Consider the following 15,692-nt stretch of genomic DNA (forward strand, 5'->3'; position numbering starts at 1 on the left):
GGACATAGAGGATTGCACTTCATTACGGACAGGAAAAATTTCAAATTAGGACTTGAAGTGTCTTTTTTTTTTTTTCAAATAAAAGCTTGAAGTGGACATTGTTTCAAACAAGAGTCTCAAGTGACCATGTCAATCTCAAATAGGGTTTTTTGGTCGGTTGACGAGCATGTAACTAGTCTAGCGGTTCGAGAAGGAGTATTTTAGTCAAGTAAATACTAAGTTTTTTTTCCTTTTTCTTTTTTTTTTCCCTTGTCTTTGTCTTTTTTCTTTTTCCCCTTCCCTCTGCCGGCGGAGGTCATCGCCCTTAGGTGAGGGCCGCCCTCGTCGGCACTAGGGGAGGGTTGCCCTAGCTTGGGTGGGGAAGGGCGAGGGTCTATGGCTAGTGGAGGGAACGGAAAAAAAAAAGGAAAAGGAAAATAAAAAAACAAAAAAAAAAAGAAAAATGAAAGAAAAATTCAAAAAATATAAATGACACAAATGCCCGTCAAACGGTTAAGTTAAGCTCTTCTTTGAAACCGATATGGCCACTTCATGCCTTTATTTAAAATAAAATCCATTTTAGGTCCTTATTTGAGATAATTTAGCCATTTCATGCACTTATTTAAAAATAATGTGCACTTCAAACCCTTATTTGAGAAATTAAAGACACTTTAAATTTTTATTTGAAACTTTTCCTTAAGAAAATGCTATTCATAATCACGAGGTCACACCTAATTTTAGTAACGCACACTAATTCAGAGTGGAATGACTGGACCGGTAAGTTACTTAAAGCATATTTTACAAGATGGCATCATAATCTTTGAAACTTCCTGATGAGGGAAAAGAAAAATTCCATTGGTCATCTTGAGGTCCGCTCCGTCATTGTCAACACCTCCTCCCTCTCTTTTTTCTTCCTTCTTCAAGGACAACTAAAACCCCAGTTGGACCTTTCTTCTTTGGGCACCACATAAAGAAAGGTCTGACGGCTGACTAACCATAAAGATTCCATCTTTGTCGAAAACTGGTGGTGAAGAAATTGGGTCTGAACACTCTTTCTTCAATCTTCATCCATCCATCCTCGTTGGTTGACAATGATTGCTGAGTGCGAAGAAGGATTGATCAAGAGTTTCGGATAAAAAAGCTTTCTGAAACAGTGAAACAAGGGAATTTGGAATAAAGAAAACAGAGACCCTGTATAAAGAAAGACCGTGCATTTGCAACTAGTACAAGTTCCCGTTGCGCTCTCTCTCTCTCTCTCTCTCTCTCTTCTGTGTATAAATGGTTTTCTGTTTAGGTGCCGAAAATGGGGGATCTAAGCTGGAACATCAAATCCAAAGTCATTCCTTTTTTGGAGCGTTCCGATTCCACCATATAAAAATAGCAAGAACCAGCATCGAACGGATGATGTTCATCCTCTCTCTCTCTCTCTCTCTCTCTCTCTCTCTCTGTGAGGGCTGTGAGTTGACTTAGTTACAGCGGGTACTCCAAAGTCCAAAGAGGGCTTGTTTCTTGTGTGGGGTCGCACCTCAGGAGTTAGGAGAATCTTGGACTCGCGCAATAGCGAAGAATTCCGTAGAGCGTTTGGAGACGCAGATGATTACTATGGCCTAGAGGGAGGTCCTTTCTTGTGCAGGGAATATCGCAGCTAGAGACATACAGCCTCTTTTGGAGCTTTCTCTCTCTCTCTCTCTCTCTCTCACAGATGAGATCTTGATTTTTGCAAGAGTTTCTTGCTTGTGAGTACTTGAGGAGAGCAGGAAAAAAGACCAAAGGAAATTTTAAGTTGCTTCCGTGAGAATCTCCTGGAATCTTTCTTCATAGTGTGAGTTGCTTCTTTCTGTTTCATTTCATTCTTCTGTTTTAGCTGTCCAGTCTGTTTATGTTGTAGTTTTACGTGGCTCGGATTCATGGGGCTCGTCTGTTTTCCGATGGTTTGTGACATGTCTGCTTCGGTTTATTTGAGTCGTCGATTATGTTTTTGGAGGGCGGGAAAATTGAATCTCTATTGCCAATTGATAGAGCTTGAATCAAATGATAGTAAATCAGCGGATTACTTCTGGAGAACATGTGGAGAAATGGCCTTATCTTCTTGTTTCTTTTCAATCCTTGTGATTCGCCGCTCGAACGTTGTGATTGTCCAAACACTTTATGAACCCAAGTTTGTCCTTCTTGCGTCAATAACGGCTGCTTTAATCCGAGGTTCTCCCCAGCTTGACTCTAACTGCATATGCATAAGATAGAAGCATGAAGTTGTCTTAATTCGATGGATCTGAGAATCTTCTCTTTTCTTGGTTTTGGAGTTGGATTGTCTAATTTATCTTGGTTTGGTTGGTAAATTCAAGCTACCAATCTGTTGACATTGCATGTTATTGGGCTTATCTTAGTAGAAGGGTGATTTCCTGCACGATTCGGATGGAATAACATCCAGGGGTTGGAAAATAAAAATGGAGGACGCTGTCTTCTCACCAATCCTAATGCCCAGCACAGCTCCGGATTCATCCATGGACATCGACTACATGGATGAACTGTTGCTAGACGGATGCTGGTTGGAGACTATGAATGGATCCGAATTCCTCCAACAGAGCCCTCCCAGTTTTAGTGCCTTTTTTGGCTCTCCATTTCAATGGCCTGCTCTAGAAAATATTGAGTGCAACTCCAGCGCTGACCAGCTTCAAAAGAACAACCAAGTGGATATGCAGACACCATTGCTCCCCGGAGATTCTCCTATGGAAGAAGGCCAAGCAAAACCTCTGGATAATCCTCAGTCTCTGAGTGCTGTTGAGTGTTCTACTCAGTCGGATAAACATGGTAATGAAGGATCTGATTTCAGAAGAAAATGGTGGATTGGGCCGAGGGTGAGTTCGGGTCCAACAAGTTCTGTGATGGATAGGTTGATCCGTGCTCTTGATTGCATTCAACGTTCAACAAAAGACAAGGATGTCCTTATCCAGATATGGGTGCCTCTTAATAGAGGTGACAATCGTGTACTCACAACCAATGACCAGCCCTTTTCACTTAATCCTAGCAGCAGGAGGCTTTCAAAGTACAGGGAGATATCAGTGAATTATCAGTTTACAGCCGAGGAGAATTCCAAGGAATTGATGGGATTACCTAGTCGGGTATTTTTGAGGAAGGTTCCTGAGTGGACTCCTGATGTCCGTTTCTTCAGAAGCGATGAGTATGCCAGGGTTGATCATGCTCAGCATTTCGATGTCCGGGGAACACTTGCTCTTCCTGTCTTTGAACGAGGGAGCAGGACTTGCTTGGGTGTTATTGAAGTTGTGACGACGACCCAGAAAATCCAGTATCGGCCTGACATTGAAAGCGTTCGCAAAGCACTAGAGGTTTGTCGAACCTTTTTCCTTGCATTACCTAAGTTTTCATTGGGCCCTGATTACATGAAGATCACCAAGGGTATCTTTCCTAGTTGCTTTTTGCACCGACTTAAAATCCACTTGTTTCCTAATGAATTTGAAGAGGCTGTCTCTGATAACAAAGATCCCTGTTTAGATATATGAATCCGTAGATAGGCATCTGCTGTCATGTTCGCTTAGATATTTTAACTACGTTGCGTCAAGTGATATTTCATACACTCTTATCGAATATTGTTTTTTCTTGTTCAGATAGATAGTGCTATTTGAGATTGCAGATCAAATAAAGGAAGCTGTGCTCAATTTAGAAAAAGAACTGTCTTCTGTCAGTGTCGTGTAGATTCTTATTATATGACAGATTTGGGACCTATTCGCAATTTCGTTGCTTAATCTCATTGTTATTGAAGTATTAATGCACTTGCAGATTTTGGTGCCTCGTGGAATTCTCACGAAGCACAAGTTGTTACGTCCAAAAGATTTTCATTTCTCAAAAGGGACTTATGGTTGATAGATGATACTTGAATATTTCCATTTGCTGATCTTGGCACTAATGACTATCTAAAATCCAACAGCAGCCGTTCTGGACCCTGAAAATCAGTATTCATTTTGGGAAATCTTAGCTTTCACAAGTCGTGAGTCATGACTTCAGTTTTATATATTCAAAGAAAAACCAGGATATTTCAGTTGTTATTACCTTACCAGTCGGTTTCGTTTGAAACGGCAATGTTACTTGGTTTGTGTTTTGAATTGCATCATCTCATACAAGGACATATGAACAAATCCTCCTTTCCACCGTTGCCCCGTTTCTTATCCCATTAGTTGGATTGTTCAAACTGTATCCACTTCACGATATTATATTGTTAATCAGAATCATTCCAGAACAATTGATCTTTTCATGTTAACCTTTTCTTACTGGAATAATTGTTCCCACTTCAGGCTTGTGATCTTAGGATCTCTGAAGTATTCAGCAATCACAATGTAGAGGTAATTGGACGATTTCAAACATAGTAATCTTCTTGATGAGACAATACAGTTTTCTTTTGACACTGTGGTTGTGCACGTTTTGTTCTCCATCCAGTCACACTCGAAATCATATGAAGCCGCAATACCTGAGATTCGTGAAGTCTTAAGCTCCGCCTGCGAGACGCACGGATTACCACTAGCCCAGACGTGGGTCCCATGTAGCCAACAAGGTAAAGGAGGTTGTAGGCACTCTGATGAGAACTATGTTCACTGCGTTTCTACCGTCGACCATGCTTGCCATGTGGCTGATCCTCGCATCCAACCATTTCATGAGGCTTGTTCTGAGCATCACTTGCTAAAAGGTCAGGGGGTTGCTGGGAGGGCGTTTCTAACTAACCAACCATGCTTTTCATCGGACATAACTTCTTTGGGAAAAACTGAATACCCTCTCTCTCACCATGCAAGAATGTTTGGGTTGCGAGCCGCAGTCGCTATCCGTCTAAGGAGTATCCACACTGGTACAGCCGATTTTGTGCTAGAGTTCTTCTTACCTGTGGACTGCGAGGATCATGACAAACAGAAAAAGATGCTAGGTTCGCTCTCCATCATTATTCAACAGGTTTGTAAGAATTTGCGGGTCGTCACCGAGGAGGAGCTGGAGGAGGAAACTGTCTTGCCAGAAATTCCAGTGCTTTCAGAAGGCAGGCCTCAAGCAGAACACTCGCTGAAGGTGGAAAGAAATCATTTGGAGAGGTGCCCTGAAGAAGATTCGTCCTGGAGTGCTCATGTTGAGAAAGTTCAACAGAGTGATACGGTGACTTTGGCAACACAAAAGGCCGGAGCAGGGGAATTATTTGTCGAGAAATCTCTTGATTTCAGGCAATTTCAAGACTCGAGTACTGAACGTGGTGAAGATTGCTCTTTCTATGGTGAAGGAAGCTGCTCCAATGCGGCCAGGGGAAAAACAGGAGATAAGAAACGTACGAAGGCGGAGAAAGCCATCACCTTGCAAGTTCTTCGTCAGTACTTCGCCGGTAGTCTTAAAGATGCTGCAAAAAGTCTTGGTGGTAAGACTGCCACCATAAGCTTCATAAGCTATGATTTTCTAGGCTTAGAAACTATTTAAGGGCTAGGGACTTGCTCTCTTTCTCTCGAGATTTATGTGAATATGATGGGAGACTTTATCTGTTAATTAACTGGGAGTGCGTTCTCTGCTTTATACATGCTTCTCTGTTCTGCAAATTACAATCTCTGTCCGCTTGCACTTGGGAAAAAGATCGAATTATTGACGCCATCACTTGAAATTCATGTCTTGATTCATGATCAGCTTGTCACTTCCTGGATGATGATATGAGCATTGTGATGTTTCCTTTTTCACATGTTTGGGGACTTAACTTTTGGCATTTGCGTGTGTATTAAGTGAGTTTCGACAGAACAATTCACTCACTGTATTGGTTCTGATAGTCGTAAACTCGAGCTAGGCATTCATAAATACGCATTCCATCCTCTCCTAACATTCAATTGCCATCGGCTGATTTTTTGCCTGCTTTCTCTTTCTGGATTTCAGTTTGCCCCACGACCTTGAAAAGGATATGCAGGCAACACGGGATCAAACGTTGGCCATCTCGAAAAATCAATAAGGTCGGTCACTCCTTACAGAAAATTCAACTTGTAATGGACACTGTCCAAGGTGGGTTGGGTTCTTTCCAAATCGGTTCTTTCTACACAAACTTCCCCGAGCTGGCCTCTCCAAATCTATCCATTACCAGTCCCTTATCTAATTCAAACCACAGCGATCACCAGCAACAACTGAGCATGCAACCAGGAGCCCTGAATGTTGATTCCCGGGCTGCTTTGTCGAAGTCGGCGTCATCATCGTGCAGTCACAGTTCCAGTTCCAGTCAGTGCTGTTCCAGTGGGAGAAAGCAGCATCCGTCCATAGTGGACCTCGTCGCTGAAGGAGATCATTTAGTTTCAGAAAACAATGAGGATGTTAGTCCTTTAAAAAGTGTCCGAAGTCATGTAGAATTATTACAAGGCTCGAGTCAGGAAGAGCAAAAGCTCCTGCCCAGATCCCAGAGCCATAGGTCTTTCGACCCCAACATGGAGAATCCGCCGCCATCACCCAAATATGATTGCCAGGCATCGCGAGAGGGGGATCCTCTGAGAGTAAAAGTGGCGTATGCGAATGAGAATATCCGCTTCCGCATGCAGAAGAATTGGGATCTCAAGGACTTGTGGGGAGAAATCGCAATGCGGTTTAGCATAGAGGACACGAGCGAGTTCGACCTCAAGTACTTGGACGACGACTCCGAGTGGGTACTGCTGACGTGTGATGCCGACTTGGACGAATGCATAGATGTCAGCAGGTCATCCCCGGGTAGTACGGTCAAACTCTCGGTCCAAAAGTCTCATCATCGTCGTCTAGCAAGTTCTTTGGGCAGCAGTGGCCCTCCACAGATGTAAGATGCATCCTGATTCTGCGGTCAAGGTTTGCCTCTGAACGGTTGAAATATATTTTCCTAAAATGTTTGAAGAACCTCTTTCCATGTGCATTTTTGAAGATCTCGCGGGAGAAGAACTGTAAAGTTTGTACCCAGTGGATGGTACACGGGACTATCAGCTAGAGAAGAGGCTTCTCATCTTGAATGTGCGTGGGAATATTTTAGGACAGACCTTTCAGTTACATTTCCCCTAGATACGTTTTCTGTTTGTTTTAAATTGTATGTTCTTTCAACTGCCATCAAGTCAAATAAAGATGTCGGCATTCTTACAGGGAAATGAAAATGAAGCTTTCTCTCTGGCCACCAAAGAAAAAGAGAAGAAATTGGGATTTTCTTCCATCTTTTGAATATTCGAATGGGGAGACGATTGAGAGATCATTGTCATTTTGATGGTGTTGTCATCATGTCTTTCTTCCCACAATTCATTGATCTAGAAAGTTAAAGGTTTGGGCAACCTGGAATAATTAATGGTGATTACTCATTCTGCACTTAAGTACCTGCATCTCTCAACGTGTTCTACCCTTGAGAGTTTTACCGTTGCCCTTCGTTCCGTCATTCTCTCCTTCATGCTTCAAGAAAGCCAAGTGGATTCTGCTTCACTAATTGGACTTTTTTTACGAGAGTGACTTGCCATATGTGTATCCTTCTATCAGTATGTCCTAGAAAGAAGCCGACACAGCAATTAAAACATTGGACGCACTTAAAAATAGACCAATTTTTGGTCCGTTTGTTTCGCGAAAAATAAATGATTTAATTAACTAATAAAAGATAGTCCAATTGTTTCAAACTTTCTTTACCGACAATAACTTATGCTTAAATTTTTTTGTGGATGATAAAAATAATTTTTGTCCATACATTTAGAAAATGTGACATGGGTTTTCCGCGAAATAAATGGATCCTTTATGTTCACATTCAGACGATGATTAATCCATTCTCGCCAGCTGTTGGATTCTCTGTGCCACCTAAATCGAACGCTTTTCATACAACCAGCTATAAAATCCTCCATGGGGAAGCGTCTGTTTATATGTGTAGTAGAATTAGGAGAACATCTCAAGATAGGAAGTTAGTTTGTTTTCAGTTATTGTATTTTCTTTTATTTCTGAATCCTCAGAATTAGGAAATAGATCACAAGAATTAGGAAATAGGACATTTGTTTCTATTTCTGCTCCTATTTTCTTGCTGCCTAGGCCTCATTTGTAGGTTATGTTCTAAGTTTGATAAGCAATAAGAACAAAGGAAACTACTTTTCTTCTTTGAAATCTGCATGGTATCAGAGCTAAGGTTTTAAATATGGCTCCTACTATAATTGAAACGGCAATGACTGGAGCTTGTAGGGACACCGCTTCTTCAGGTGTCACGCCAAAGAACAACCCAACTGATCTCTTTGCACAATCAAGCAGTAGTGGAGCGCAATTCTCCCAGAATTTTAACCTGCTATTAATAGTTCACCAATTGATTGGAGTGAGCTCAATGATTTAATCGGTGAATCAGTAATTGATGGCAGGGGGAAGCTAGGCCAACTTGACAGACGAGGTAATCGAACCTACCGAAAGCAATCTCCATTGGCAGACTTAAAGATTGAAGAACTCCTTAGTGATGGCCTAGTTGATGAATTCTACAGAGCCAGCAATTGGAAAACCGCACCTATTCCTTATGACCGCTAAAGATATGTAGAACATTGTGAGATAAAACATATTCTAATTTGAAAAATTCTTCCCAGATCTTTAAACTGAAGACAAAGCTATGCAATCAAGCAAAGGAAATCATGAGGTCACTATTCACTACAATGAAATGGTGACCTTGTGGCAAGAATTAGATAATGCTATGATGATACATGGGAAACTCTTGTTGATTGCAAGAGACAAAGGAAGAAAGAAGAGAATGATAGAGTATACATGTTTCTAACAGGCCTTAATCAAAGCTTGGATGAGGTGAGAGACGGAATCGTTGGTCGAAAACCTCGACCATCCATCCAAGAGATTTTCTCTGAAGTTAGAAGGGAGAAATCTCGAAGTTGTAGCAAGCTAATTTGGAAACAGGTGTCAACTCTATATCCGAAGATTTTGCACTTGTATCTCGTGGGTCTGATTCTGAGGAAGACAGGAGGAAGAAACCATGGTGTGCAAATTGTAAGAAACCATGACATACCAAAGAGACCTATTGACAAATTTATGGGAAATTGTAGGAAGAAAGAAGATTGGAAGAGAAAAAGTAGTAGTGATGGTCGTATGTTCCAAGCAACAAGTGAGGAAGAGCAAATCAGATTCGGTTCTATTCACAAAGGAACAGTTAAAACACCTATAGAAACTCCTTCAACCTTCTTTAAATACACCTTGTTATTTATCCCATAAAGTTAACAATCTTTGTATCGATGTCCTCATAAAAAATAACATAAGGACGCTAGAAGTATCAAAAGTTTCGTACGGCAATCACTTTGGCGCAATTTTTTTTTAGACCACTTAGATGCCATTTTCGTCGCAATGTAAAAATTGAAAAATCTTAGATTAATGGATTATTAAGTTAATTATTCGACTAACCTAATTTGGACTCTTCCAAGCTCTACCAAATCACAACTTAGGTTTAATTTCATGTAAAGAATTGTCTTGGAATCGACACTAATCATGTTCGGTAGGTTGATTAGAAACCCAAATAAAATAGTGGGAGAACTATTTTATTTTTACAAACCAGAAATTAAGTGTTCGGAAAATGGGTAACATTAATTCTTCAATTAATGCCATTTCGGTACTAATTTCCATGAAAATCCTTGATTTTTTTTGGTAAAAAAAATCCTTGATTTGGTGATTTTTAGGAGTTTTCTCTTTTTTAAATGCAATGCTAATGCAACTAACCTATATGACATGGCAAAATATGCATGAATGACATGCATGACATGGAAAATATTATTTTAATCTATATGCTATGCAATGGCAATGATATTTTTGGTATTTTTTTATGAATTTTTGGATTTATGAAAAATAAAGGTAAAAACTACATTAAAAGTGAATAACATTTATTATAGCTTAAGAAATTGAATTTTCAAAATCCCAACTTATATTAAATGTTATTTTTGACATGAGAAGCATGATAAAAGTGTGATTTACCTTAAGGAAAAGGCATCATCTTTTGGTATTTTTTATGAATTTAATTAAAACGAAAAAAGCAAAAAATTTGAACAAAAACAAATAATTTTGCCCATAATACACCTTTAATTCCAAAAATTTCGATTTAATTCACAACTTGCCCTTACATTAGGATCGGAAAATGAATTAAGTATAGAATTAACATCTCCCCAACATACATAGGGAAAACAATGAAATTCTACTTGGAATTATCAATTCACCCTTCAAAATCGAGGGTTAGATGTATAATTCACACATACGAGCACAATTGTACTTTAAAATAGCAGTCAAATTAATGCCTTAATGTACGTATTTCAAAGGGACAAGGCACAAAGGGGAGCGTACATTATAAGCATGATTGTTTATTTAAGTGCAAACTTTAACATAGCACAAAAATCAATCAATGACAAAAATGAAGATGAGATATGCAAAGCAAATCAATTATGCAAAAGTAAAAATCATCCACATGACATAATATGATCTAGTAAATTCAAAATTTGGAAGATTAGTCCAGAAAATCGAAAAAAAAAAAAAAACATTTGCTTTATCCATGGAGATTTATATCTTTCAAAATAGGCAATTATCTCATTGGACTTTGAAAAAAATATTCCAGATAATTTCTAATTAGGAAAGATATATTCGATTCAAGGCAATAATTATCTAAAACGTGTTAGAATATGCCCAACATATGCAGAATTTCAATTAAGGCGAATCAACCCCAAACCATTCAAAGTAGGAAAGGAAAGATGACAATCAAAAGATGGAAAATTTTTAGATCAATTTCCTTAATTTGAAAAATTCACCGAATCGGCGGATCGAGCTATCCGTCAACAATGGAACGGCTAGGGTCATGCATGACCTTACCATGACGTGTACTACTCAGCTCAAAGTAGCGGCAACGGTGCAAAGCGACTGGCGGTCACGAGCTCGAGCAACAAGGGCATGACACAAAGTGATCTTAGGCTTTCAAGCCTTGATGGACAGCAAGGATTTTAAGCACAAAACCACTTTAAAAAAAATAGCACGAAACAGTAATGAAATTGCATCTAAATAGCGAAGGAATCACCTTTGACGTACGAGCAAAAATTTGCATGAAAATGGCCCTGTTTTGGATAAAAATAGCAACAAAAGTGTCCCGATCAGTAGCGATTTGAGCACCAAACAGCAATGAGTTTAAGCACTGATTCACAGCAAGATAATTCCCCAAACAACAGAGAATCCAGCGTCGAACAGTAGCTAGAAGAGACATCGGAGAGCAGCAAGATAGAACCAACCGATGCTGCGAGGATGATGGCTCGAGGGAGCAGGCGGCGATAGCTAGGATGGACTGAGGCGGCGGTTTGCTCGACGTTGGGCGCTGTTGATGGCGCGCGAAAGGCGAGGCTGCACCGGCGGCTGACGGAGGCTCACGGGCGGCGTTAGTATGAACAAGACGGAGGGCAGCGCCGTGAAGGAAGCTTGACCGAAGGGAGGAGAGTTTCGACCTCAGGGAGGGAACTCTCGACCTCCTTAAATAATCTCCTCGTTTACTCTGAAATTTTCTGAGTAATAATGCCTTCCTCAAACCCCAGGCATAAGCTTGTATTTATAGAGTGAGTTTAGGGTTTCTTCAAGATATCGATCGATTCATCATTTCCTATTTAAAACCAAAAGAATATGTACTTATCTCTTATTTTAATGCAATTAAAGTTTTAAGCATTATATTCTCTTTATCCTCAAATTTGACAAAATAATGCAGACCTGCCAACTTTTCCAAAAAAATCCGGAAAAATAGGAAACATGTAAAAATTCCAAGAAAATTCACACAATTAGAAGACGGTTTCTGCCACATTTTCCATGCTTTGAACTTTTTCAAAAGACATCGTTTTCTTAGTCAACCAAAACTGATAAAATCAGTCAGTCGCTAGAATCAAGTTTCAGGTTTGACTAAGCTGAAACTTGCCAAAGAAATAACGAAATGACACTCAAATATAGTTCAATTTTGATGATCTTTATGTCAATTTAAAGCTCAGGATGTCACCGACGAAGTTCATAAAGAACAATTTTTGAGAAAATGCCTTTATGATAAGTTGATGTGCCACTTTGTGCAGAGAGGTCATTCTGATCAGCAGTCTGATTCTGAATCATCATCTATAACGAGCTATGATCTGGTTATGTAAATGATATCCAAAAAATCACAAAAAAAAAAATATGATGAACATCAAAGTGTCATGAACAAATTCCATGAAGGAAGATGTTTGATTTGACGTATGCATGATGAAGCATTCTGCCAATGTTTGATTTGCAATGAAATGATGTCCATTTTTAATTACTTCCTAAGTTTGCCTCCCAAATTTCCACCACCAGTCCAATTAAATGAAAATGTCATGCATGAATGTAATAAACATGAGGAATGATTTAATTATTTTTGGCAAGAACTAAGGTTAGTTCTAATTTTTATACAAGAATAGCTAAAAAGAAATAGTTGATATTTAGGAGACAACAATTTTTTTTAAAAGAAAATACGATCATTTAAGTGTCATCTTTGATTTAGGTTGCCGGAAATCCGATTAAGCCATATTTTATTAAAATTTTCGACCCACTTGGCTCGCCGGCATGCTCGGTCAGCATTAATAGTTCCAAACAATATTGTTTACATGTATGTCCAAAATATAAACCCTAATTTGATGGCCACAACTTGAGCTCTTCAGCAAGAAAGCAATGTTATTTTGCCATTTTCCCCCAAATTGACAAAGTAGTGCCAAATTAAGGCAAAGAAGCAAACCCTAATCTTACATTGAAATTACTTGTAAATTTGCAGATAATTATATGCGAGAGAGCAAGCGAGAGCCTCAAAAAAATAGATTGAGGTCATTAAAGAATTGAATGATGGGTGTTCTAGTTCAAGGTGATTCTTGAAGCAGAGCAAGCGGAGAAGCATTATGTAAAGCTTCTCGTGGTTGTCGACGATGGGGTTGTTGGAAGCATATATCGTCCGTCGGCTATGTCACGGTTTTGAGGAACTCCTCGAGGTTCCGCAAAGATGTGGATTCAACCGATTTGTCTCACTGGTCATGTCTTCATTGTCACTGCAAAGCCTATTTCCAATCCTCCATTCATGGTCTCATCTTCACTCCAAGGGCCTCCTCTTCCTCCTCCTCCTCCTCCGAGCTCGAAGAACGGGTCCCTTCTTCCACCATGCTTCGGATTTGGTCGAGCTTTGGCAAACAAGAAATGGAGCACATTATGGATGCGAACCACAGGCTGAGACTTTGCTTTTTGTCTCTATTGTGAAAATAGAGCATTCTCTTTCAACTCCACAAAGAGAGAGAGAGAGAGAGAGAGAGAGAGAGAGAGAGAGAGAGAGAGAGAGAGAGAGAGAGAGATTCCCAAAAACCCCAAAAAAGCTACATAAATTTGTTCACTTTGCCAAGTTGGACGATATTTTTTTTTTCACGTTGGACTTCAATTTCTTTTAAAGAATCCACGAGTGAATCGAAAAATAAATTAAAAAACCACATGGGGATTTAAGCCAGAATTTATTGTCAAACGCACTTAAGTGATCATTTTTTCTACAATGTGGCACTTGAATAATCCAACGAAAACCGTTAGCGTGAAAGTGAGTGCCATACAAAACTTTTGATATTTATAGTGTCCTTATCCCAAGAAAATGCACACTAAATTACTCCATGGATTCTCTATTCAAGCGCAATTGATTATATGACAAGTTGTTCAAAACTCTTTTCTACCTATTGTTTGTGTGCAGGAAATAAAAAAATCAAAATTGATGATAGTTCCCTTTCGGCTATTGTTGGAACAAGATCCATCAAGCTCTCACCTACCGTCACACTTCATAATCTTATTCATGTTCCAAAGTTATCCTGTGACTTGCTATCTCTTGGCAAAATAACCTCTAATCAAAAGTGTCAAGCTTACTTTTTCTCATGACTTGACCTTGGGAACGACGGTTAGTAGTGATAGAGAGAGTGGATGACTCTCTTTCTTTGAAGATGGAACAAGCTTGATTAGACAACTTTAGGGTAGTTGTTTCGAATATGTTACCATTCATAAGCATGACGATATTATGTTGTGGCATAACATGCCACATCATCCAAATTTCAATATTTAAAGTTCTTGTTTCCAAAGTTGTTTTTAAATAGAAGTCTATCTTTATTTTAGTGTGAATTCTGTGAATTAGCCAAATATTATTGAACCAATCTTCTATCACAAACCTACATATTGTCGAAACCATTCTCCTTTATTCATACTCTCACAAAGATGTTTGGGCTTGTCGAGTTTATTATTGTCATGACCTAAATTTGCATTCAATTCGGGCAAATGGATTGATAAGCTAATTATTCGATTAACCTAACTTGGACTCTCCCAAATCCATACCAAATTACAACTTAGGATTTATGCCTTAACATGCAAAATATCTAAATTTGGGTCGCCACTAATCTATTTACGGTAGGTTGATGGGACACCTAAATAAAATAGTGGTAAAAATATTCTACTTCTATGAATCGGAGATTTTAAATTCAAGAACTTGGTTACGCTAGATTACTCTAACGCCCCTTTAGTATCATTTCATTTTGTTTATGAAAATATTTAAGCATGCAACTTGATTTATATAAATGTAAATCACTAGGGGATAGATTAACATGCGGGTGGGCAATCAATTAAATAAAACATCCAAAACTCGAGATAAATAGATGCAAAGAGCATGCGCCAAGCAATTTATTCTCTTTTTGATTTTCACATTTTAAATAGAATCTAAATTATATGCAATGCATGAGTTCTAATGTAAACATAATGACATGAATAAATGCAATCTAACCTAAGAATACATATGAAATTAATTAAACTATATGACTATCCTAATGACATGCAATTCGATAAAATTAATCCTAACATGCAATACATTGCAAAGATGACATTCTTTTTTTATTCTCGGAATTAATGGCATGCCTAATTAAACTATGTCAAAATAATAGTTTTCCAGCATAGTTTAGGGATTAAATTGACCTAAACTATAACCTATTAACGATAAACTATTTCAAGCATGAAAATCTATCTACTAAAATGCAGTTAAGTTTAAACATGCAATTCTAACTAGATTGATATGCAATGTAATCTGTATGCAATAATTAAGTACATGCAATCGTTTAGAATTTTAAACATGCAATCAAACATGCAAAAAGATAACAATCCATATCAAATCAATTCAAATAAGGAAAGCGGATAAATCAACTTGAACATTTTTGTAATTTCTTTTGAATTGATTATTTATCTAACGCCCTATAAATCAACCTATTGAATTTGAAATATCCGCTATGTCAATAATTCTATCTAAGGTCTTATAGATAGAACTAAATTCATTTGTGCAATTGCTAATTAGGAAAGATTTTTCCATTTAATCCCCTGTAGCTGAAAAGATTTCGTTAGAGAACAATTTTATTCAAGAAACCAAATACTATGAATCAAACGAGATAAGAAATTTACCTTATCTTGATGATTAACTTTCCAAGTCTGAACCTCAGTGGATCGCGGACGGTGGAATTGACGTACGCACGGCAACTCACACGGCGGATCGATTGGCTCGTGGTTTGTCACAGGGTGGTTGGACAGCGACGGATGGTCCGTCACTCTCGATGGGGGCTTGCTTCACGGCCGGACACTCAGGTTCACAGCAACGTTGGACTTGAGGTAGTGACGGGGCTTATGGACGATGGCGTCCGGGTAGGTGGATATGGTGGTTCTGTGGTGGTGGATCAAAC

The 15,692-nt window shown here is 38.9% G+C and overlaps 1 protein-coding gene across 7 annotated transcripts; it reads left to right on the forward strand.

The window, feature by feature from the left end:
- Positions 1-1,339: 1,339 nt before the first annotated feature.
- LOC115738679 (protein NLP4-like) lies at positions 1,340-7,155 on the forward strand. 7 transcript variants are annotated; one of them, XM_048273966.1, is made up of 7 exons: positions 1,377-1,426; positions 1,651-1,801; positions 2,018-3,323; positions 4,287-4,334; positions 4,429-4,675; positions 4,802-5,380; positions 5,881-7,155. In XM_048273966.1, exons 3-7 carry the CDS (start codon positions 2,424-2,426, stop codon positions 6,777-6,779), a joined length of 2,673 nt encoding a protein of 890 aa, XP_048129923.1. In that variant the 5' UTR covers positions 1,377-1,426; positions 1,651-1,801; positions 2,018-2,423; the 3' UTR covers positions 6,780-7,155. The 7 variants fall into 7 exon arrangements, with proteins under 7 accessions (XP_030527239.1, XP_048129923.1, XP_048129922.1 ...); XM_048273965.1 differs by having other exon boundaries at positions 2,392-3,323; positions 4,429-5,380; XM_048273963.1 differs by having other exon boundaries at positions 1,378-1,426; positions 1,999-3,323; positions 4,429-5,380.
- The last annotated feature ends 8,537 nt before the right edge of the window (positions 7,156-15,692 follow it).

This window comes from Rhodamnia argentea, chromosome 2 (assembly GCF_020921035.1).
Source record: "Rhodamnia argentea isolate NSW1041297 chromosome 2, ASM2092103v1, whole genome shotgun sequence".
In the NCBI taxonomy this organism is placed as follows: Eukaryota; Viridiplantae; Streptophyta; class Magnoliopsida; order Myrtales; family Myrtaceae; genus Rhodamnia; species Rhodamnia argentea.

Bases quoted from the DNA above. Each gene is read 5' to 3' on its own strand.
- LOC115738679 (XM_030671379.2), top strand. From the start codon at position 2,424: ATGGAGGACGCTGTCTTCTCACCAATCCTAATGCCCAGCACAGCTCCG. The intron at 3,324-4,286 runs GTTTGTCGAACC...TTCCCACTTCAG, and splicing joins GCGTTCGCAAAGCACTAGAG to GCTTGTGATCTTAGGATCTC. The intron at 5,381-5,880 runs GTAAGACTGCCA...TCTGGATTTCAG, and splicing joins TGCTGCAAAAAGTCTTGGTG to TTTGCCCCACGACCTTGAAA.